This window comes from Stegodyphus dumicola, chromosome 8 (genome assembly GCF_044657685.1).
Source record: "Stegodyphus dumicola isolate Sdum_Otavi_A_Nest chromosome 8, ASM4465768v1".
In the NCBI taxonomy this organism is placed as follows: Eukaryota; Metazoa; Arthropoda; class Arachnida; order Araneae; family Eresidae; genus Stegodyphus; species Stegodyphus dumicola.
The window spans coordinates 53,984,595-54,010,106 of NC_140775.1; the positions used below are offsets into that span (position 1 = coordinate 53,984,595).

General features: G+C 30.6%; 2 protein-coding genes across 4 annotated transcripts in view; one reads left to right on the forward strand and one right to left on the reverse strand.

Moving 5' to 3' along the window:
• LOC118191816 (RAB11-binding protein RELCH homolog) overlaps positions 1–10,781 on the reverse strand; it is a 104,881-nt gene extending 94,100 nt beyond the window's left edge. The window contains exons 1-4 of one of the 3 annotated variants that reach the window (XM_035362669.2): positions 10,436–10,780; positions 5,009–5,098; positions 1,542–1,613; positions 651–814 (exon numbers count right to left, since the gene is read on the reverse strand). In XM_035362669.2, coding sequence (XP_035218560.1) covers positions 651–814; positions 1,542–1,613; positions 5,009–5,098; positions 10,436–10,733 — 624 coding nt within the window. In that variant the 5' untranslated portion in view covers positions 10,734–10,780. Of the gene's footprint in view, positions 1–650; positions 815–1,541; positions 1,614–5,008; positions 5,099–10,435 lie in introns of all 3 variants that reach the window. The other 2 variants (XM_035362677.2, XM_085821866.1) reach the window with 2 other exon arrangements.
• Positions 10,782–11,335: 554 nt separating this feature from the next.
• The window catches only part of LOC118191803 (uncharacterized), a 76,567-nt gene continuing 62,390 nt past the window's right edge, over positions 11,336–25,512 (forward strand). The window contains exons 1-2 of the mRNA XM_035362649.2: positions 11,336–11,491; positions 11,924–12,055. The gene's annotated coding sequence lies outside the window, so the exon portion shown is untranslated. The remainder of the gene's footprint in view (positions 11,492–11,923; positions 12,056–25,512) is intronic.

A 25,512-nucleotide genomic window follows, 5' to 3' on the forward strand; every position in this document is an offset into this window, starting at 1 on the left:
ACTGAATGGAAACATAAGAGTAAATAACTATTTCAGATCATTATTATAATTTATATAAAAAAAGGCTAAACATAACCGAGTGGCTACCGAATCATTGCCAGAGCATTATTTCATCTCGTTGGTTGTTCAAACATAATTTTCTATAATGATGATGTAATTTATTTTTCTTTGAAAAAATTCTGTTGCAGACTTTTCGTCACTGAGCAATTCCCAAATTGTTAAATCCACAGCGTTATCAAAAAATGATTTAAAAATTAAATTAATATTTCAATGGCGTCTTAAGAAATATAGAACTATCAAACTTACATAATTTGAAATCAGCGTGTATGCTAGATTTGGCACACTGTTAAATGGGTGCATTTTCTAGATTTGCCGCTTTTACACATACATTTTTGCTGAAATTTTTTTATGGTCCTCGAAACGGAATGGTACCAAAAACTCTTAAAGAAAACAAGAGCCAAAGGCATTAAAAACCACTCATAATTATATATTTACATGTACCTCCTTTTACTACACGAATTCATTAAAATTTTATTTTAATAAAATAATAATCAATCCAGTTAAGAATTTAATAAATGCTAATTTTATATAACGATACAATCTTTCATTTAATAGATAAATAAAATTTTATAGAAGTAAATATAAAATACCTGATCATCATTTTCATCAGAAAAAGTGATTGATGTTAATTTATATGAATTATTTAGCAGGTATTCATTGACAAGAAAGTTTAAAGCTCTTTTTTCATGAGGTTTTACAGCATCTTGAACAATAGACTTTGCTGTAGCACATGTTGGAGTATTAGGATCAGATTCTAAAGAAGAATGAAAAAGAATCCTTAAAAAATATTTCCAAGTTGAAATAAGGAAATTAATGTTAAAAATCATTTAGAAATTTAAAAGAATACAATACTGTAATAAAGACAATGCAAAGTTTAGGATTATAACAATGTATTAAAAAAATTACAAATTAAATTTACATACACCTCATAGGATAGGAACTTTTATCGCTCACTCATTTCTTAAACATCTATAAAACTGAAGCATTTCATCAGCACAAGGCACAAAACTTTATCATTCCATCTCAAAAGATAGCACCCTTTCTAGTAGTTATCACCCACATTCTCTCTCTTTTCCTGCATTTTCGCTTAACTTTTTATCTGATTCAAAGCAAGTCCAAAGTTAATCACCTCCCCTCCCCAAAAAAAATCTCTTTTTTTGATAAAATCTTTTCTATTTAACTTCCGATCCTTGTTATTATGTAAAAGCCATTTTCTGATGCAACCATGCCTCACGTGAACTTAATTGGTCAATCTCAGTCTGCCACAATCTTTTCTGTACCAAATACAATGATGGAGCAATTAAAATCAGGCAACCCACTTATTTTTCTACATCGCCCCAAGAAAAATGAGTACGGTACTTTTCTCATCTTTTTCGCTGCAGGAATTTTCCAAGAAAATTTTACAATCATTTTTAATTATTGTTCAAAGAAATGCAATATGCAGTGTATGAGATTTAAAGGGAAAAGTTATATACCCTTACCTGTAGCAACTGTAAGATTTGTTCTTAATGCCTTAATTGTTTCTTTGGCTTTTCTTAATTCAAATTCTAAAACTGCAAAGAAAAAAAAATCGGTAAGTGTAATAGAATATAGCGAGTTTTATGAGTTTAAACAAAAGGTGTCTTTCGGGTTACATAGTTCAACACACATTCACAAGGGTCAGCTTACAAAAATAAGACTAGGGCCTCACACTGTAGAATCATTAGGATTTTTTGATGCAGAAGACATGAAAAATTAGCAATGTTCTCACCATGACTCGAACATGGACCTTTCAAATAAAGGCCGAGTGTGCTAACCATTACAACATGAAGGCATGCAGGAAGGAGGGAGAAAATAGCTTATATACCACCCCTTTTAAAGGGGGACTACGGATTAGCGGACCCAATCGCCAAATCATGGCGGTGAAGCATTATCATCCACCACTTTTTAGTTTGGGTGCCACTGTACAGTCATTAAGTTTTTTTAAGCAGTGCACATGAAAATTGAGCAATACCCTTGGCGAGACTCGAACCTGGACCTCTTGAAATGCGTGTCAAGTGCGCTACCGTTACACCATGAAAGCATGCAGAAAGGAGGGAGAAAATACCTTATAGCACAGAATCCAATATTGATCAATATAATCTATATTATTCATTGCATCTGATAAAAACATGAGAATAATATTATTTAAGTAAACATTTAGCCTGTTTTCTAAATACCAGTACTTCTATATATAATTTATAGATGTGGAGCAATTGTAAGGATTAAAAATTTCCAAGATATTCAATGAAATTTTTTACAAACTTTTCTTATACTTTATATGGAAAACATGTTGCTCATAAATACATACACTTTCAAAAATAAAAATTACAAACATTCATAAAGATATATATGCAAATAGAAGTGTGCATGCAAGTTATTTTATCAGGCAGGCATAGCAAAAAATGCCCACTCATTCAATTTTCTGTATATGAACACTAGAAATAACTTTGATGGTAATTTGATTGCTACTTGGATCCTTTATTGCCCAGGAATTGCACAGTTAGCACAGGTACAATCTCAGGATTGTTTGCAGCCATTATTATGAAGCTTATACAATCTTTAATCAAGGTCTCGTTGGGACTTCCGCGAGTCTTTAATCAAGGACTCATCGGGACTTCGGCGATTTCGAATTATAGAGCATCAGTTAAATCTGGTAAGATGGCATGCAGAAATTATACAATTAAAAATATGAAACTGTAATGTATGAAATAAAGAGCAATATGATCTAAAGGGTATCAAAATTTACAAAAAAAAAAAAAAAAAAAAAAAAAAAGCTAAATATTTGTTTACTTTATTAAACATTTCTTTCAACGCGCGCATGCATAAAGCATATGTTACGCATAGTCGAAATTAGAAAACTGCAACCAGAAAACTATCTGATGTGCATTCGTAGTATTTATAATGACGAGGAATTTGATTTAAATCATATCAAAGACTGAGTACATCAAGATGAAATACTACATTTAGTAAGGAATTATAAGCCGAATAAAATAAAAACATCTGCCCTGAAGATAAGGATAGTGCTGACAGATCAACTTCCAGTTCATTGCTTATTACAAATAGCTGTAGCAGCATTATCTGGAATGAATAAACAATGTCACGTTTCTGAAACATCCTGAGGAGATGTCAGAAGCAAAGTTCTTTGGGCAGATTTTTAGTAAAGATCAACTTGATGATCCTCCATCTGCCTTTTTCACCGTTCCTGCACAATGGAAGGGAAAGGAAAATGGTTTGCAATATACTACAAAGTTTGGCAAGTGAATTATTCTTGGTGCAAAATGAAAAAAATACACTAAGATAAATTTGTGAATTTCTCCATAAATTTCACACCAAATTTTACAAACTTTAATATTTAGGCATAATTTGAATCATGGAATCGAAATATGGAAAAACATTGGTATGTTACTTCAGGAAAAGTCCCATTTTGTATCAAAAGACCTATGTTAGAACAATGCTATATATAAATCTAATATATATACATAAATCTAATAAATATAAAGCTATATATAAATCTAAGTTGTGCTTTTGAGACATGAAAAACAAATTTTTCAATTGGTCCAGTAGAATGGGAGATATAGAACCGTCCCCCCCTTTTTTCTTTGCACAGTGTACATGGACAAAGTTAAGGCAGTGCACAATGCCTAATTTGTGCAATTCTCCATTTTTTTTTTTTTTTTAATAGGTCAATATGTACATGGACACTGAGTTTGTGTATCTCTTTGACTTCTTGTTTTGGTTTTGTGCAGCGGGCAGAAGGATAGACACCATCTTGAAATTGGTGCCAATCTTGGCATAAAAAAAGAGACAATTCTCCAAGGGGTACTGTAAATCTTAACCAAAACATAAAAATCATATTAATCTAATAACAAAAAATTAATATAAAAATTTAACTGCATTTAAAAAAAATTCTGAAAAGTTAAACAAAATCGTAACAATATTGAAAAAAATATTTTTAATTAAAAAATACACTTAAATAAATATACAATTTGATACGGATTAAATAATCAAATAAATTTTTAATATAATATAATGAATGCACGAGACATTGATAATCTGAATAAAAACAGAACAATCAGAGAAAGTTAAAAAATGTAAAGGAAATCATAAAATAATAGAAAAAATATGTTTCAATTAAAAAAATATATTTAACTGGAAACAATTACACACCAAAGGCTTACTGAAATATATGGTAAACCCTGCTAAGTTTGCAATTAAAATTTAAGATCAACATCCTGCTTCTCCATATCATTTTCATACGCAATGGAACTGGAGGTTGCTTAAAATGAATTTGCGATGGCAGTCTAACTCGAAAATAATTTCATGGCAGTTTAACATACAGAGTACATGAAGATTCATTTAGTCGAGTAAATGAAAAACAGAAGTAGTTCCTCAGTTTTCTTCACATTTTTTTGTAACTGTTAGTAATATCTGCCTACATTTTTTATAAATATATTTTAACACAAAATTTTATTTTTTCTAGTTACATTTATTCGATTCTCAAATATGATGTAATGGATATAAATAAGTACTACAAATAAATTTTAGACAAACTTGTAAATAAAATATACTTACAAATCATAATAAGAAGAAAAAATTAGATATAATATTACTTTTAAGAAGGAAAATACTTCCTCCCTTTTCTAACTCAAAATAAAAAGGGCACCATGTTGAATATATGTGACAGATATACAACAAATAGTTGCTTTTGTTTTTCATTTGTTTAATTAATAATAGAAACCATCCAAGTCCAATTTAGTTACACTAAGCTATGTACAGGTTATAGTTAATGAATAGAAAAGGCTATTTAATGTAATAAAGAAAAGAAAAATCCAGTATTTAAAATTAATTATATTTTCATAAAAGATCATCAGTAAAAATCTGAATACTTTAGATATACATTTTAAACTTTATAAGCAGTATAACTGACCTGCAACTCTCTCATCTACCTGTCGTTCACCATCATCAGAATACCGAGTGAAATCAAGAGAATCAAAAGTCTGAACACTAGAAGTCCTTGCTAAGAAAAGATGGGGGGGGGGAAAAAGTGCAAATTACAATAAGGATATAATACATATAATACTGGCACTTTCTTATTATAGTAACCACACGATAAGTGATCGAGGTGATTTGGTGATCGAGGCTGAGAATCAAACAAATTGTACACTAAAATTGTGGAAACTACTTACAATGGCTACTTTAATAAGGAAGTACCATAACATTTAACATAGAATTTTAATAGTACAGCTCACACAAAATACATGCCACATTTAGTATCCAAATCTGGTGTATGCTTTTGTGTCCAGTTGCTACAGTATATATATATGCCTATAAATTGATTTTCATTCTGTAAGTCCTATGAACTGAAAGAGCCAAGGTTTCATATCAAACGGCAGAGTTATGCCATCTTCAGCCTTCATCACAAACTGGTCCTGCTGCTCTATTAACAACATAGGGAAGCATGCCAGTAGCAATAATGAACATGATATGTATGATCTATGTATCCTATTCTGATGACAGTTGCACCACTACACTATCAGATTTTCATAAACACATTCTATCAGTAAAAAGTGGTTCATCACCGAAATACTTGATTGGACAGCCTACCTCTAGCTAACAATAGCTTTCCGAATCTATCACTCAGAAGTAAATGTTACGATGAACAGGTAAACAGTCATTTCCGTAGATAATATGCCTTGACAAAATATGCACGACAATCACAAATCCATAACACCGATTTTGAAATGCCAAACACATGATGACACAGCTGAAAACTGGTAAACATAACAAAATATGCAAGTAGAAGTAAGTGTGAAAATAACTGGGCAAAAATGCATGTAAGAATAAAAGAAAAAACAAGAACTTAATTTAGAAAAACACATTCTTCAAGTCATTAAAACTCAAACCACAGCAGTTCAGATTTACGTTCCTGTTGCATATTAGGAAATGGCTATGCCCTGCTCGCTCATAGAAAAAACACACATATAGCATCTAATCCTAAGGTATGCTCTAGCTCCAGTCAATATAATAAGTATCCATGAACTAAAAAATTCAAACTGTCTGTGGCTCTTAACCCATTAACCACCAAAACTACAAGGAATGTTTCTTTTCTCATGAAAATAATACAAATATCAAATTAAGCATTTATAACATAAATTTACATTGAAAATTTTAAAAATGCTCTTACCTGTGGAAAACACGAGTGTTGCATTCGCGCAACGTCAGCGGAATAGACTACGGATGTTTAGTGAGTAGGATTGTACTCGTGTGATGTTTCTTTTGAGTGGAGCGCAGGATTACTTTTTAGCTGTATAATGTTTTATAAATCTACAAATCACTTTACGTGTAATTAATTTAATATTAAAATATACATTATATTTTGTTTACAAATACAGATTATTTCAATTGAAAGATTCAAGCATGAAAAGCTTGATTACAATCATGATGTAAAGACACATTACATACTTTGCATCTGTAAACAGTCTGGCTATGGTACTCTTTACAACAAAGTCTTTTGTTATCAACGGACTTTACGATAAAATGTCTACCATCTCCATGCAATGGTTTTGAATTTACTAGGTCTTCCTGTTGCTGATCTATTTATGGCTAATTCTACACTCTCAACAGGAGTATGCAAAAGGAATAATGCATTCTCGCGTCTGAAATCTAAAAGAGACTTTATATTTCCAGTAGTAAAAAGTGGTGATATTTAATAAGTTTAGATATGGTCTCACCTCATTAAATTTATCAGTATTGTCAACTTGACTATTGCCAAAGGCAAATTCTGCTTCATATTCCTGTACTGCAAACGTTATATCAATTCTCGTACAACAGGAAAAGAAATGTCCTTATCAAAAGACCAATACATTTTTTCTTGAGGTAAAGAATTATCCTCCTTATTCCTTATTATTATGCTTATATCCTATAAGCAATAATATTCCAATAAATCTTCACATATAGGCTTCAGATGCAATAAATTCTGTTTTTTTCCCTTCTGAGCGTATATATTTATCTGTTCAACAAGAAGAGAGTAAATGTCTAAACCAAAACGAAAATCAAAAATCTGTGCACTAGTTTTACCTTGTATTTTGTCTTTTATAATTTCTCTTCTAGTATCTCTTTCTTCATGTTCTTCCTGAGACATAACTAACAGTTTCTTTTTTATACACTTCAAGATTTCAATCTTCTGCTTTTTAAACTTTTTAGTATGACTATAACTGCTTTTAGAAGGCTGAAACTTAACTTCTTACGTGAATTTCAACTTTCCCAGCAGTATTTGGTGAAACATCATTATCATTATTTAAAACATTGCCATTCCTTTCTTCTTTGTCACTAGTTTCTGCAATTTCTGGGGAAACAACAACAATATCAGTTTCATTCTGGTCATTATTAACATTATCATCATCTGTTTCTTCATCAAAAAATCTTTGAAGGGCTTCTTCTAATGTAAGATACCTTGTTCCAGGCATTTTTGAACAACCAGAACTTCGAAAGAAATGAGTGGAAAAGGAGATTGACTACCCGTTTCCTTGACGTTGCGTCAGCGCAACACCTGTTTTTCCTTGCTTCCCAACACAAATATAAACATCTGACTGATGTAATGTTCTGATAAACAGTGACCTTGACTAAAAATAGAGCACTCATAAAGACGGCGATTCTTTCCTTAAATATTTTCAGCAAAAATAATCGGTCGAAAATTTTGCTTAAAGTATGATATTAATTATTATAAACAAAATGATTGTTGAAGGCAAATATTTTTTTACAGAAATAATCTTCATAATATTCCCTACACAAAATCATCTGCTGGTATAAAATATCTTAGGTTGTTATATTTATATACACATTTATTTTGACCATTGCATCAACGCAACACCAGTGGCTAATGGGTTAATGATGGAAGCATGATGCTACCAAGTTTTACTGACAGATGGTGTTACCATCATACCAACATCAAAGCCAACATTGTGCAAAGCATCAGAAAAATTGAAAGTAAAATTAAGCGAAATTCAGCAATACTTTATTATCTATACTTAACACCATTTCCTCTCAATGGGGGTGGTATTGCCCCCCAGGAGGCAATGAAAGGATGCTGAGGGGCGATGAACTTGTTTTGGACAGCGAGAATGTTTTAGCATTCAAACTTAATTTTAAAAATCCCCTCAAATTTATTAAATCGATTAGCCAATTTACACCATTTGTACCAGCAATAAAACAAAGTTATGCTACGGCTCCCCTTATGCAATTCTAAGAATGGTGAGACAAATCTGCAAAAAAAAAAAAAAATTCACCCTGACAAACACAATAAAGATGTATCATTTTTTCCAAAGATCAGAGACAAGTTTCTGAAGGCACCATCTGTCTCAGGGTTACAAGCAACCTCATAAAAAAATGTGACGATGGTTTGACAGCCTCTAATACATCAAAATTAATTCTTTAATCAAAGTAATCTCATACCATGGGCGAAGAGATGATACAAGAAAGAGAAGTCGACTCCAGATCGTGGAAAGAGGGAACTTGCACCTTCATCACACAAAAAATATTGAACCAAACATTTAGAAACTGGCTCTGAACCATTAAACACAGACATGACCATACTTGATTGTTTCACAGATATTACTCTTTTAGTGTACTTTGTTTGCTGTTCTTTTTTAATTGTTTAATTAGAAATAAATAATTTTTAAACATAAAACATCGCTTAAGCAATTTTTTCTGGCATTAGTCATTTCAGTTTTTAACAAAAGAAATGTAATTACCTTCCAGGTAAATCTATCGAGTTAAACAAGTTTGGTGTGTAAGTCAACTGAAAAAGATACTTAGATTTTGTGCCTTTTATAATTCAGGAACCTCCTTTCCCATACTTAAATTACAGGATTTTCGCAAGGGGGATGTTGAAAAATTTTCTTTCCTTAGGGGGCAGCAGCTTCGAAAAGGTTGAAAATCACTGCTCTACACTGAAAAATCAAGAACTCTTTATCAACTCTGAAGAGAAATGCACATTTCAGTATCATGTCTATTTCAATGCTGAAACACTGCCAGAAATTTTTTCGAGAAAAAACACATACACTTTTCATAGGTAATTATAACAATCAATAGTTGCATTTAGGGATAATCTGTTCTTCTTCTTCACAGAATTCACGGACATATATTTCCCTGTCTAAAAAAGAAAACAGCTGTTGTAAATGAGGTATGGCGAACTAGTTTCCAACCCACAATTTAATTAGTAATTATTAACTTACAAGCAAAAATAGATGTTATGCTCATTAATTTCAGCTATTTAATTACTTTTAAAACTGTCAGAAGAAAAACCAAGTCAATGTAAAAAAGAGGGAGAATATCTGATTAAATTTTTTTTTTTTAAATCTGATTTCTTCATGCTTATTAAAAATGATGTAAATTTAATGTTATAATTAATCAAAATTTACAATTAATTTAACCCCCTAAAATTACATTTTTCTAGGTTAATTTATCTCTTCTTTAGCTCATTCAGTGAATTTTAAAATAGAGATCACAGGTAAAAATGGCATAAGCATTTTTGGTTAATCAAAATATCACTAGCAAAAACTGTTTGTATTTTAGCATACTCCCTTTTAAAAACAATTAATATGAAAAAAAAATTATTATTTTAACCAAAAAATTCACCGTTCTCCCAAAATGAATGGCCTAAATATTTTATTTTTGTAATTTATAAAGTCTAATTAAGCATTTTATTCTCTAGAAACTTTTAAGGATGTGTTTTTGGGCAAGTTCAAAATTTTTTTCTGAATTTACTATTTATTTTTATTATTATTTAATAAGCAAATAACTTTGTTTATGCATCAAACACACATTAAAAAATTCACGCAAACTATGCTATTATAGAGACAGGAAGGATAGAATACATCACTAGTCTTGTCAACCGATGCATATTTAATATTATTTAGCTAAACGAAATAATGCACGTCTAAGGTAATATATAACTAAACGAAATAATTAATTTCTGAAGTATAACCATTTTATTTTCAGCTTTTAGTTCCAAGTGAAGGAATAGTTGGTCATTTAATAAAATCTGACATTAGCTATGAAGAACATACACGGGAGTTAGGAACAAAAAAAACATGACTGTCGGAAATTTCCCGCGTCACATACTACATACAATACGCTTTTTTTGTAGCAAGAAAGTACCATAATATTCTCCAGTATTTCATTTTTACAGCAAATAATTCTCGATAATATAACATATCGGTAACTAAATTAACATACATAATTGGTTATTAAAATAATCTCAGAATATCTTTGAAGGGGCGGATCACAAATGAGAAGATGACTTATGAATAATTAGATCTAAAAAAAAAAAAAAAAAAAAAAAAAAAAAACGTACGTAAGACTGGAGACGTTTCTGTCTCTTGCAAATGTTTTTCAAAATTCCCTGGATTGGAAAAGTAATCTCGAAGTCTTGGTAATTCCCTTCCACTCTCAACTAATTCAGTATGAAATTCAAGAGCAGTCAGTATAAAATTATACTTTAATAGTTTTATAGCCAATTTATCAAGAGTACTATCTTTTATGTCCTCAGTTTCACTTTTTAGATCCATTTCACCAACACATGTTTCAAAATTTATTGTTAATTCTTCCATTATATTGCCTTCTGCCGATTCTAAACAAACAGAATCAGACATGTTGCCTAAATGCTTTAAATCATTTCAACAACATAAATAGAAAACCGTTAACCATGAAGAGCCCATTCAGCTCCGCCTACTATATATGACAGACTGAATTTAATTTGACATGAAGATTACTGCTTTTTATAGAAGATGATTAATAACGTAAAATATTTTTTAAATGTTTAAGCTATTTACGCAAATATATTTTCGCAATTTATAATTTTAATTAGTGAAAAATTTCTAATATAAAGATTTGATAGCTTTTGTAATGTATTTAAAAATACTTTTAAAAAACTTTTCTATGGCACTTGATTTAGTTCTGCCAAATAAATTCCTAAACTCTTTATCTAGAAATCTTTCGAAATCTTTGAAAGCGTAATACGAGTTGATTTTTAATAATACTTTTCAAATAAACTTTAAATTCCAAATCATTAGAACTAGAAATTCAAGATTCAGTATAAATTTATTCAACTGAAAAAAGAAACAAAGAAAGATAAAAAAAAACAAATAAAAATATTCGTAAAAGGAAAATAAACAAGAACTAAAGTGACGTCATATGTCAGCCAATGGAATGTCGCCAAGTTTTGACAGATGTGACGTCACACTCTGAAGTAAACAGAAACAGAGGCTTGGGGAAGAGCATCTGTGCTGCTCAGCTGACGGGTAGAGATCCGAGAAGGGTTTGATTGATTCAGAGCGTGAAGAGCGATACTATAATTTATTTTAGAAATTAAAATTATCGTTTTCTTACAAAACTTTATCGTAACTGAAAGGTGAGCTACATTTTCTTCATCTTTTAGAAAATATATTCTTGATATTAGTGTAATGCATTTAACCTTATGTCCTTGTACAAATTCTGATTCTCTTTAATGGGATGACTGCAGGCTTTTTAAAAAATTTAACCTTTACAGATATTTAGATATTTAAATGTATGGCATTCACTTAAGTTTATTAATTATATAATAATTTTTGCTTTTTCATTTCTTAATGATATTCATAATTATAATTTATAATTATATTATTTGCAGCGTAATTTTTATGAACTCGTAGAAAAATATATCAAGGGTTAGTAGGTATATTAAAGCATTTGAAACTGAATGTTAATATTTTAAAAGTCATTATATCTATCATCTGTAAAACTGTCATTATATAACATCTGTCATTATCTGTACAACTGAATAAAACTGACATTTTTTTCTCAATAGGGTGGAAAAAATTGAAAAGAAAATAATTTGCGTAAGAACCTCTTGTTTCAAGCCTTGGCATATTTGAGAATTCTAAGCTACGAATCACAATAAATAACAGTAGAAGATCTAGAAAAACAGAATTGACTGGAAGTAAGTGTACAGTTTGTTTTTTGTGTTTTTGTAACTATTATAATAATTTTCAAATGTATATGAATTTATTATTTTATTTTTAACTCTTTCATATTTTAAATCAGCTGCTAAAGGTATGCTAAACAAAATTTAATTTTTTAATAAATTTTATATTTTAGAGAGCAATATTTAATTTTTAGATATGATGGAAAAACGCAGAAAAATTTGACTTTAACAACTATATAAATGAAATACTAATCAAACTAATAATTCCTTCGGAAATAAACCTAATCTTCTAAATTTATGACAGGTTTATTGCATTTATTTATTCGTTTGCTGATTCTCTTTTATCATATGTAATACATACTAATAAAATCAAAACAAATTGCTGCTTGTAAGAAAAACAAAATATTCTTGCGAAAATCAAATAATTATTAAATTCTGGAAACATAGGAAATATTGTGCAATTTAATTATAAAATAAAAATAATAGTGCATTTAATATGTTTAGAAAAACTATTTCCTAAGCATATTTTATGCACTATTTATTTTTTAAATGAAGTAATTGTCCTGTGATATATAATTCATGAGTTATTAAAAAAAGAAAAGAAAAATGTACGCATCCGCAAAATATTTTTTAAAAATTAAAATTCTTCCAGATTTTATATAATTTATGAGTTATTAAAAAAAGAAAAGAAAAATATTTTTTTAAAATTTTAATGGCATAGATTTGCATTTATTTGGCCAAACAAATTAAAAGTGAAATTTCGTTTCTGTTAAGATATGTATTTGATTAACAAATTACCCGAATAAAATTCTTTTGAAATACAGAGAGCCTCTTTTTTATTTAAAATGATGGCTAATTTAGTTTAATCTGGAAGTTGAATTTTTTTCTAATGTTAAATTAAGATAATTTTTTTTTAATTACCATTTCAAAGTCACATATTTATTTTGACCATGGGATAAAAAATTTGTGTGCTAAAAATATTAGGTATAAATAAAACATTTAAAGATTGAAAAAGTAAAAATTTCATTTTTATCATTTAAAAGCATATATGTTAGTAAAAATGCCACCAAACTTAAAACAGACTTCAAATTGATTATTTTTTCTAGGAAAATTATCACTTAGAAATTATTGTAACCGGATTCAAATATGTATGCGTATATGCATTATTTTACATACATGTATATGTGTCTGTGTGTATGTGCATGTATACAGATAACATATGTAGGTACTTCCATCCACACATGCATACTTATATAGATGGGCACAGACATTTCTGAATCCATTCTCAATAACAAAAAGTACCTTCTATGGTAGTACAGTACCCAGTTATTATTTTTGAAGAAATTCTTTTTCTTTTTTTTAGTTCAAAATATATTAAAACACCCGTTTAATTTTCTGTGGAAAACGCTTTTCCTAACATTGAATTTTCAGTTCCAGGTCCTACAGAAGCAGTTACATTAAGTTAATTAAAATTTTTGAATGTAATTTTAAACACTTAGAAAATTCTAAAACTTGAGGAAGAAAATTATGGGTAGGCAAAAAAGAAATTTGAAAACTATGCATTTTTATATCTCAAAACACTTTTCCTTTCGATTGGCTTGTAAGCGTTACCCCGAGACCTGAATCGTGCTGTTGCTATGGTGACAACGGCAAATCCTCTTATTTAGGGCCCGTACAAAAATTGAATATTCGTGCCGCAATAGGCCGATTGCCTCTTACCCGAAGTTAAGACATAAGACAGACAGAATATTCTTTAGTACTGATCTGAGAGATAATAGAAATATTTATTAAATTAAAATAAAAAATTATTGTTGTTCTACTAGACAAGGATAATATTGCCCTATTTTATGTTGTTTTATTTACATTTATTTATTTATTTATTTTTTTATTCATGCATCTTTTTCCCGAACGAGAAGAAAAACACTTTTCTCGTTTATTATCTCGTTAAAAATTTGTTTTTTCTTCCTAAAACGGTTAACATCAACTCTTAACACGGAATTCATCAGTGTGTTGTTCAGTGTAATTTAGCAAAAAAGTTCCAGTAGAACTATGGAGAAGAGAAAAATTAGACTAAAACACAGCGGGGTATGTGTTTTCTTCCTCTCCTTTCATTCTCTTTGCGTGTAAAAAATTATAGAAATACACATTAAAATAAAAATACTAAATTATGTGTGTGAGAGTAACTTCTGTTTATTAATTTATCTATAGTTATTAAGTAAGAAAGTAAAGAGCAAATAGAATAATAAAAATATAAGGTTTATCTAATAACAACAGATCATTTGTTCAAGTATTGAATTTCAGGTTTCTATGAATTTTGAAATAAATTTTCACATTTATAAACGAATATTTCAGATTTGCAACAAATTTTAAAAATTGTGCGTGTACTTGTGAATGTATTTTTTATGTGATACTTGTTTTTACAGTATACATAGTATTGAAATAGTAAAAGCATGCTCATTATTGAGCTATAAAACGAAAATTTTAGACTAACAAAATATTTCAAGTAGTGTTTCATATCATTATTAATCAGTTTTATTTAATATAATATCATATCAAAATTAATGCAAATATATAATCTCAAATTTTATGCATAATATAGATTCATTAGTTGTCTACCAGCTTTTGACCGCACTAAAATGTGATAAATGCATATGTTTATTTCTGTAAGCTGGATAAAACTAAATGGGTAAAAGTATAGTTTAGGGCGAAACTTGACGATTTTTGGCTGTACATGGATACCGATTTTGTGCAATTCTTTGACTCGTTATTTTGGCTTGCGAAGCTGCGATTTTTGCCCCCAAAATCGCCGCTACACAAAGCCAAAATAACAAGACAAACAATTGCACAAACTCTGTATCCATGTACACATCGACTTATTTTCTCTTAAAAAAAAAAATCCTCGAATTGTTCAAAAATGGCATTGCGCACTCCCTTTACTCTGTCTATGTACACATCGATATATTTTCACTTAAAAAAGTCAAAGGAGCACCAAGGTCTACAATATAGGCAAACAAAAAATACATAATTTCAATAAAATACATTTTAAACCAAACAATAAAATAACATAAAAAAGGAAAAACATGTTATACATTTAAGCGCTACCAAAAGCAAATATTCACTTACCACGATTTTCGGGTTCGCTTCGTACACCCAGAGCCACGTAAAAATCAAAATATCAATCATACTCAAATGACTTTTTTCAAACCAGGTATTCTTTCTGATTGAACGCTTCACATAGTGACCATCTGAACTTTTCTTCCTACAAACCCATTCAAATCCATCTAAACGGTTTTAACACACATCACAAAAACGCTTACAAAACATTCCTTGATTCAAAATTTCCCAGAATCATGCACCCGATTACGTCACAATAGGGTTTCCATAACATTCAACTACTCAGGCTATCATAAATGAAACAACAACTTGGCAATAAATCAAACAAAAACTTCGCCATAATACAAGGGGTACCTTAAAGTCTACTCTACCCAACTAAATGTTAACATGAAACATACATACTGATATCGTCACGCAATTGTGTACGTTTGATAAATCACTTTTTCGTGTTATGTAAACAACAACAAAAAAAGTTTATCAAATATTATCGTATCTCAAGTAAATTATTCAATAATCGTCAGAACAGATTCAAAGAAAAAGCTGTCTCTGGTATAGTAGCCATGAAATGTATCATATTTGTAAATGTGCTATACAGCAACAATGAAAGGGCTAATTTCCAGGTATTTCACCTATTTAACTGCGAAAGAGAAGTATAGCAGATGCAAAATAAAATTTAAAATTTTTAAATTCCTAATTAAAATACATAATAAATATAAAAAAATGGTTCGATTAATTTTGATATTAAAAAGTGTTAAGCTAAGTCATTTTCGATTTGGTACCTTTCTATTAACGGGATACCACTTAGTTCTAAACATTAAGGTTGGCGGAAACTCTTAATTAGATGGCCGCATACTTAAAGCTTCATGGAAAAAATTTAACACTTAAGAATTCCACAAATTCGGCATCGCTCCTAGCCTTGGCATTGCTCACATAAAGCATTGCACAGTTATTCATGATGCGATATAAACATGCTATCAAATTCGGCTTTTATATGTATCGCGCACATTTGCCGACAGTAAGAACAGTACTCCAAATGTTCTGACACAGTATGCCAATTTTATGGACTGCTTCGTTAGTACCTTATCGTACTTCTTTAAGTATCAGTTATAGTGTAGTCATACATATTATTTGCCTATTGGTATTCGAAAGTTAATGAGCAAAACACGCTAAGTGAGCTGTACAATAGAAATCTGCATCTGAATAATCCATTAACCTAGACTTGTCCTAGTAAATTTGTAAATTTTATTAATTGAGGTGAACGCGCGAATAAAATGCGCAAATATTGCAGTATGCACGTCTTACTGCAGTTTATTGTAATACCTGTGAAAAGTAGTGTTATCATTATCGAGCAACAAATTATTATTTGTGCTGAATATAGAACCAAATTTCTTTTTTAGTGAGTATAGTCATCTAATTGACAAATAAGGGCACTCACAGATAGTAGTTTATGTGCGACATTACATTATCTGTAGATTATGATGAAGTTACAAAATAATGAAGATTTTAGATGATGACTAGTGTAAAGTCGTGTAGGGATGACAGTCTATAAAAAGGAAATTCCATTTGGCACTACGTGCAGAATATTTTAGGACGATATCGCAAGAGAAACTATACGAAGAGTAGGAAACCGCCAACACACCTCTAGCCAGAAAAATTGTTTACGGAAGGGTCGGAAGGTGTCTACGTGCCAAACATTTCGTAGCTACGCACAGATTATTCAATTAAGGCAAAGCACATTAGAACTCATTTGCCTATGGGAAGATATGCCTTCTTGGAGGATTTACCAACGAAAACTTCTGCGTATTTGCTTTACACGTAAGGAACTTTAACTGCGGAAAATACAACATGTGATGAAATGTCAGGGCTTCATTTTTAGCTGTTCGGTCACTGAACGGTGCTACAGTACTGGCTCATCAAGAACATCAAAACTGGACTTTTAATCAATGAGGCAATGTAGAGCTCATTATTGGAACGAGATTTGGTTTGAAGAGTAGTTCTCATTGCACTGTTGAAGAGAGAACAGTGAAAATATTAACATTCTTTTAATCCTCAAAGCGACCAAGGGTTTGGCCCTCAAAACAAACTTTCGCCAAAAGCCTCGAATAATTGGTATTTTCTTGATTATTATTCCCAAATAAGCCAGCCTTCTTTGTACCTTGACTCATTTTTCTTCCAATATTTATATAGTAGCTTAATTGTCTGGACACACTTCAAGATGTGTATGTGTGTACTTAAAGGTTTTATTGCACATATTTCTGTATACATATATATGTTTGCCAAAGTCAAGAGTTTAATTATCGCGCAAAAAAAAAAAAAAAATGGTTTGGAGACAAAGGTTTATGATTATGAGCGGAATAATACTGACAAGGCGCAGAGAACTCCACCGATAGAATTTCCCCCCTTTAATTATTATAGATTTGGGGATTGAAACGTCATTCTGCTATTCATATGGTTTCGTGTTCATATTTTGGTATTCCCTGGATCCCAGCTCATTTTTATAGATGGAGTGCGAAGTCTTCTCCAATTTCACTTAATCAATGATTTTCTTCGAAATACAGAAATCTAGCGAATGTCGTAGTGCCAATTAAAGTTCGTTTACTTAATTATGAGTGCCATTTAGTATGCGTAGGATGTACTAGGGAAGCGAAATGCATCTCCTCAATCCTTACAGAAGTACCATTTAGAAAACTAAACCATCTCTGATTCTGAAGTGGACCCTTTTCTACGCGCAGCTTTATCGGCAACTTCATAGCATCAAAAATCGATACAATGCTTGCGTGACTGCAAAAGGTAATCACACCACCTTATGCATGTTCAAGTACGTGCGATTTTTCAGTTTATTATGAAAGCCATATTTTAGTACGCTTTATGATTCAAGTATAAAACACACTTTTTCAAAATTTTTATTTATTTATTTTTCTTCCATTATAATTCAAATTTCATAAGCACACCAGATTTCAAACTTTCGCGTTTGCTGATTCATGAAGTTTTCCCAAGGTTATACCTAATTATTGATTAACAATGCGTTAATATAAATACATGACGAATTGATAATTTTCATTAAGGCTTAGATCATAAATATAGTTAGTAAAGATGTTTTTAATATTCTTCCTTTCTCTTTGTTTATTACGCAAATATAAAAAGATATATAAAGATTTTAATGAGTTCCAGTTAACGTAATTTGAGTTCAGCTAGTGTGATTTCATAAAAGTATTTAATAATTTTAATAACTATAAGGTTTTCTCCTATCTTTTCGCAAGCCTTCTTGAAGTAATTGGAAGCATATTCGACGCGTATTCGAGAGGTCCGGAGTTCGAGTCCTGACGAGAGCATTGTCATTTTTCATTCTCCAACATAAAAAAAAACCCTATTGATATATTAGGTGCTGCATTTTTATTACTCTAATTTAATCAATCGTTCCAGTCCAATGATATCGGATTTTAGGTACAATAGTAATAATCAATGATCATTAGTGAATACTATACCTATTGTATATTTTCTTAAATATGACAGCTACTTTTAATTATATTCCAAAAAATACTGGTATGAAGAAAAATGTTTGTATAACATTTTATTTTTCAGTGCATAAAAAGCATGTTATTGTTTAGCAATTAAATATGGATAATGAAATGTAGATCATCTTTTTATTACCCCTCAGAATTTTCAAATAATTTTTAGCATCCTTTTCGATGTTTCAGTGTGTATTGGCAGTATTGATATTAGCTCAAAAACCAGTTGTTTTATTTTATTTTGTTTTTGTTGAAAATTTTCATGGTAGGGGATACAGTGGTCGTTCTGTAGCAATCGTGATATATATTAATTCCTTTTGTCTTTCTACCTGTGCAACGAAACATTATTAATTTTTCTGAACATTGAAAAAGATCAAGAAAAGTCAAGAAAGGAGCTTAGTGACAATATCATGAGGTATAGGAGAGACTGGATGTAATAAAAGTAAAAAAATACTGAAGAATTTTCTGCACGACAGTTGCTTTAAAGTCTAAAGTCTTTAAATTGCAATATAAACATCTCGAAGAAATACATGGCTTTTAAAGAAGTGTAAAGACTATTGGGGGGGGGGAAAAGAAAAGAAATCTGTATTGGTTTACATACCATATGATGTTTGACAACCTTTAATAAATTACGAAAAAACAAGTCCATACTTATTAGCGGTATCATGAATTAAATGTATTTTTATTTAAATCAGTGACATTAAAAAGTAAAAAAGAAAAATATTAAGAATATCGCATTTACTACTTTTAAATCACTTAGTTTGTTAATAAGAGACATATTAAGTTCGAAAGTTAAATGTCTTACGCTTTGCCGAATGACAATAAACTGGCACGTGGAAGTAAAAAATAGTTTATTTCCGGCAGTGGCAATACATCCTTTTAAACAGTCGAGTATGTTAAATAAATTTGAAATTTTTGTTCTTACTCTTTGCTAAATGAGAACAAACACACCGCAGCGCAGAAGGATAAAATATTTTATTGCAAGTAGTATCAACACACTTTATTAAACAAAACTTCATTAAATTCGCACAAAATATGAAATAAAAAAAAAAAAAGAGATTCGGGCTTTGAGGTACATACTTGCATTCAAAATCTGGTGACTGAGTCCCGCCGTTTTGCTACAATGCGAGGAACATACATGCTTACATGCATATCAATTCTTCATTATTTAAGAACAGAAATTTAAAAAAAAAAAAAAAAAAACATCCAAAAGATTTCGATTCTATATTACGCTCAAAGGGACGTTTTTTTAACATTTTGTTTTAATGTTTTTAACCTTTATTTATTAAATATCACGTTCTTTGCACATAAACTATAAAATTAAGTTCAACAGCAATATCCCAAAACAATTTCAAAAGAGCAGATCTTTAGAATTTCTGATACGCAATCTCACGCGCTGGAGATAATTTTTTTCCCGACAGTGTTGCCATTCCTCGCTTTGAAATCGTTGAGCTTGTTAACAAAACATTTTTTTAAAGTTTTACAAAATATGGAATAGATAATAAAAAAAATTCCAAATTTGGGCTTTCAGATACCCATATTCGAGTGGTGGACTACGTTATTAAAAAGTTGATGTCTCTAGGTACCGTTGTTTTTCACAGTGCGAGAAACATACAGACATTCATACAGGTTCTTCATTATTTCTTTAAATACAATGCAGGGCTCTAATATTTGGTGGCAACAATTTGAAAAGTGAAACGCCGTTTATAGGAAACCAACGCAAAATGACAAAACGAAAAGGACAAATTCCCCTTCGTAGGTTAATAAGAAAATTAAAGAAAAACATAGATTCCACTCAGTGCATACTAAAAGCTGCTGTTTAAATTAAATGCAAGGGATAACATGATGAAGAGCTTAAAAATATTTTTAGTGACATTCTTCAATAAAAAATTACATTTCGAGAGAGGAGGCAGGGTAATTAATGGCTAAAATTTTTTCAGGCAGTAACGAAGCAAAGCTGAATAAACAGACCAGCTAACCTTCCAAAAATAATTAAAATTAGAATTAACGTCCACAAAAGTAATTACAAAGCAAGCTTATTGCATCCAGCAAGCAGAAATTAGTTGCTCACTCCAAAATTGTTATCTGTGTATCTCTACCTTGCATTTTTCTATATGCCTTTGCTTTCTCCGCAATATCTGTGCTCTACATAAAGAAATGATGCTCCACTGTAATAATCAATTTTATTCTTTCACCTTTATATAAAGGTATAAATCAGAGAAAGTACTTTCACCTTTATATAAAGGTGAAAGTACTTTCTCTGATTTGTTCATAATTACAATAAAAAAACTTCTAATATTAGTGAAAATCCGCCGTTAGAGCAACACATCTTATTGTTCTTCAGGAATACATCAATATTTTAAGGAAGCACGTTTTAGAAAACGAATGTGAGGTTAATAAATGTACTATTGTTCTTCAAATCTTGTTAAGAATCTCAAACCTGAATGTTTAATAAGGGTTTATATGTATTTTCAAGAAATTCTAAAGTATACTTATGCTTAATTTTAATTCAAACCCAAATTGATTCTCATCAGAACGGAGCTTGTATCATTTCAAGATTTAAATTTAAATATCAGAAAACTAAAACAGAAAAATATTCTTTAAAGAAATTTCAAGCTGGCAAGAATCTTCAAAAGCTAGTGAAAAAAGGGGGAAAAGGGAAAGAATGAAAAAATAAGTATACTTTTATACTCTAATAACGAGCAAATTGTTAAAAAAAACTGTACAAGATAAAGGGGAAATAAATGTCATATTAGTAATTAAAAAAAAACTAAAGTATGAAAATATCAGAATGAATGTAAAATTATTGACCAAAAGTAGTCATGGAAAATTACGTTTTTCACCATTACACGAATTCTGCAGTACAAAAAACAGAAACTTCGTAGAAGTTTATTTCCTACGTACTTTTAACGGGAGTTCATACTGAGTGATGGCTTTTATGCAATATTTTTCTTACCCCTCAAAAGCGATGCAACGCTGGGACGTCATATATAATCTCTGGGTGATGACCTCATGGACATTTTTTGTTTCGCTTAGAACGGGGATTCGTTGCATTAAAAAGAGAAAAGTAAACAGTAGGAGGCGAGGAAGGGGGAGTGCTTTCCAGTTCGTTGGTTGTATTGAGGTTAGCAAACTGTTGACGCAACGAACTTTAAAAAAATAATAATTGTAAAATAAAATAAATAATAATACCGTTTTTTATGTAACAACTTAGAAAATCATAATACGAAATTCGAAATTAGTATATACCTTTGAAATACTACTCCATTTCTAAGATTCTGTAGATGTTTCCGTTATTGATGTGAATTTTTATCCTTGTAAAAATTGTTATGAAGGGCTAATATTTCCTTCCAAAACAAACATTATACATTTTTCTAAGACAAATTTAAACGCTTAATTAAAATTTTCCCTGACATTTTTTTATTTATAATGTACATTAGTGTGCAAAACTTAAGCAACAAATTCATTTTTCAACTTATAATCGTGAAATAGATGAAAAGGGCTTTTTGCGATCAGTACAATGAAAAGGCAACTCAGTAGAAAGGTGATACGTCTGCAAATAGCAGCACCATGACTTCAGAGAGTACATCAGGGCACATAAAATGCGAGAAGTCAACGCGCGCAGTCACAACTTGAAAGAAGAAAGTAAAGTATTCTTCTGCTAGTGAAAGTGAGATTTCAGTATGGCTACAAGAAAAAGTGAGGACGCCTTTATACGTGGTAAAATAATTGGCAAGCCTGAGGAGGATCGTAGTTCGACGTCTGCCGCTCAAGGGCTTGGAATTCAATAAAGTGTTGTTTGAGCTTGGAAAGCCTTCCAAACAATAGGTACAAAGAAAGAAAGGTTAATGGTGGTCAGGCAAGGAAAATCACGATGACTGATAACCGAAATATCGTCTTGCAGACGAAAAGAGATCAAAACCAGACAGCGGGCAACTTTGTTCAGCATTTGTGCACGATAATCGAACGTCAGATCTCTCAGTTTACTGTAGCCAAACGACTTCATAAAGGTGGCCTGCTCACCCGCCGCCCTGAACGCTGCATAAAATTTACAGCAGCCCATCGGCGATACCGTTTACAGTGGTGTAGAGAACACAAAACACTGGGCACCTCATCAGTGGAGTCACGTCCGCTTTACTGATGGGAGTTGTTTTCGATATGATAAACTATTCTCGGCGTCAGATTAAATGAAGAATCCTTTTTCATTTCTTTCATTCCTCTAATATCAGGGAAAGAGACCGTTGGGGTGGTCCTGGCCTACTTTTTGGGGGTAGGCGTTATGATGAATGGACGGACAGAGCTCCACATATTCGGCAGGGATTCACTTACCGGAGATCGTTACTGTGGTGAAGCTATCCTCCCATACGTGTGTCTTTTCTGAGATGTCATAATGCACAGCCAGACAAGACCATGCTGTTGAGGATCTCCTGGAAAGGGAAGATTCCGCAGAATGGATTCGCAGCGTGCTCTCCTGATTTAAATCCCATTGAACATGTGCAAGATATTTTAAGAAAACGCTTGGCGGCACGTTCCAACCCTCCGAAAAACGCCAGACAGCTGAAACAGATGCTTCTTGAAGAATGCGAACTCTTAGATACTATTGTGTTAAGTTTTCACAGACTGTGCAACGCAGCCATTGCAGTTAGGGGAGGTCATATCTGTTACTAAAATCTTTTATTCTTCCTCTTAGGCAGACAGACTTTTGTATCAACAACATTCTGTCAATAAAGCCTTTTTCTATTCGTTCCGTACTGTATGCCTCTCATTGATTTTTTTGCTACTATACTTTCCTCATCCATTAAATACTACATTGTGACTCTGTAATATGAATTTCGTGTCTTGCAGTTGATTTTTTTGCAGAATTACGCCGAGAATTAGAAAAGTTGCTTAAATTTTTCACACTTACTGCATTACATTAAACGTAGTTTTCCAAGGGACGCTGTCGAAAGACTTCAACTCATATAGAATTTTTAGTTCGAATATTTTTAATTTATGTAAAACTGGAAAAGCTTAGCCTGTAAAGATTTTCGTCAAAACCATGAAGAAAAACTTTAAAAATGTATTTAAAGTCCACAATATTTCATACGGAATAGTAGCAGTTACTTTTACATTGGCTTTAAAATTCCAGCAAATGCTTTGAAATTCAGAAAATACAGTGACATTCTGCTTAATTATATGGTTTGTAATTTAGGTACTTATGTTTATTTTATATCTAATGAAATGGAAAGGAAACGTAAGCTAACCTAATCCTTTACAAGTTCTTCATGAAAACATAGAACGGCAGAGAAATAGACCAAGAATATGTAAGAGTATCTTATCATATACTGTGTTTACTCGCATAATAGTCGCACCCCCGTTTTGAAGCAGAAAAAATCGTCAAAAGTGTATAAATATTTTGTAGTAGATTTCCTCTGATAATCGCACCTAGATTTTCACAATGAAAAATTGGCAAAACAAGTGCAACTATTCTGCGAGTAAACATATATATATATATATATATATATATATATTTGTTTCATAAGAATAAATTGAATTTAATTTTAAAAAGTAAATTTAAATACATATTTAATTAAATATTCTTTCGCCATTGTTGCAAGGAATGAAATTTAAACAAATTTAAATTCTTAACAAATACGTATAAAAGTAAAAAAGCAAATTTAAATTCTAAAAAAAGGGAAAAAGCATATATTTGGATGGATATAAAAGTTTCGTAAAAAATATAGACGAATTTATAGTTAAAACTAGTTTCAAATTAAATATTCCAAATTCAACCTTTATGGCATGGAAACATGCAGTATTAGAAGAATTCAAGCAAAAAATTCGAAGAATTGAATTTAATAGCAATTTACAGTGGAATATTCTCATACCTCTTTTACAGGATTTAAAACAAAAGTTCATAATTACCAAAATTGACAAAGCCAATAATAACTTTAGCATAATATGAAATTTTTTTTATGTCTCATTAACTAATACTGAATTCAATAATGCCATTACTTACAAACTCACCAATCTACAAAAAAAATGTTATTGCAAAAAAGCTAAAAGCATTTCATAAGAAACTGCAAATTTCACAACCATCTAACTACAATAGATTAGCAAATCTATATGCTCTCCCAAAATTTCATAAATCACCACTCAAATTTAGATTTATTGCTAATGTTACAAATAATTATAAAAAGAATATAGATTACATATTTGCAATTATACTTAAAAAAATCTGTAGTTTAATCCAACAACTTGTTAACAAACAACACAATTATAGTTGGATTATTTATAATAATGCTCCAGTTCTCAGCAGTTTTAAAAGTTTAACAATCAAGAACATTAACTGCTATGACTTTGAAAACCTTTATACTTCTCTACCATTAGAAGAAATTTTTACTAGTTTAATACAACTCCCACAACTTTTTCCTGACATACTTGACATCCTTTGTATTGAAAGATGGAATACTTATCTGAATTGTGCATTATTTAATAACTACATTAAATACAATAATAAGATCTTTCAGCAAGTTAGAGGAATTCCTATGGGAGCAAACAGTTCTACACAAATTTGTAACCTATTTCTTTTTACATTTGAATATAAATTCCAACTCAGTTTAAATAAAAATGAATTAAAGCTATTTGCTCATACTTTTAGATACATAGATGATATTATAACTTTCAATAATAATTCTACTTTTGAGCAATTCAAAATTTACCCAAATAGTTTAACACTTAATAAAACGAATACGAATCAAGATACTATTTGAATTCCTAGACCTGCAAATTATTAAACACAGCAAAATTAAATTATTTGATAAAAGAAGGAATTTCCATTTTCCTACTATTAAACTAATTAATTGGAAA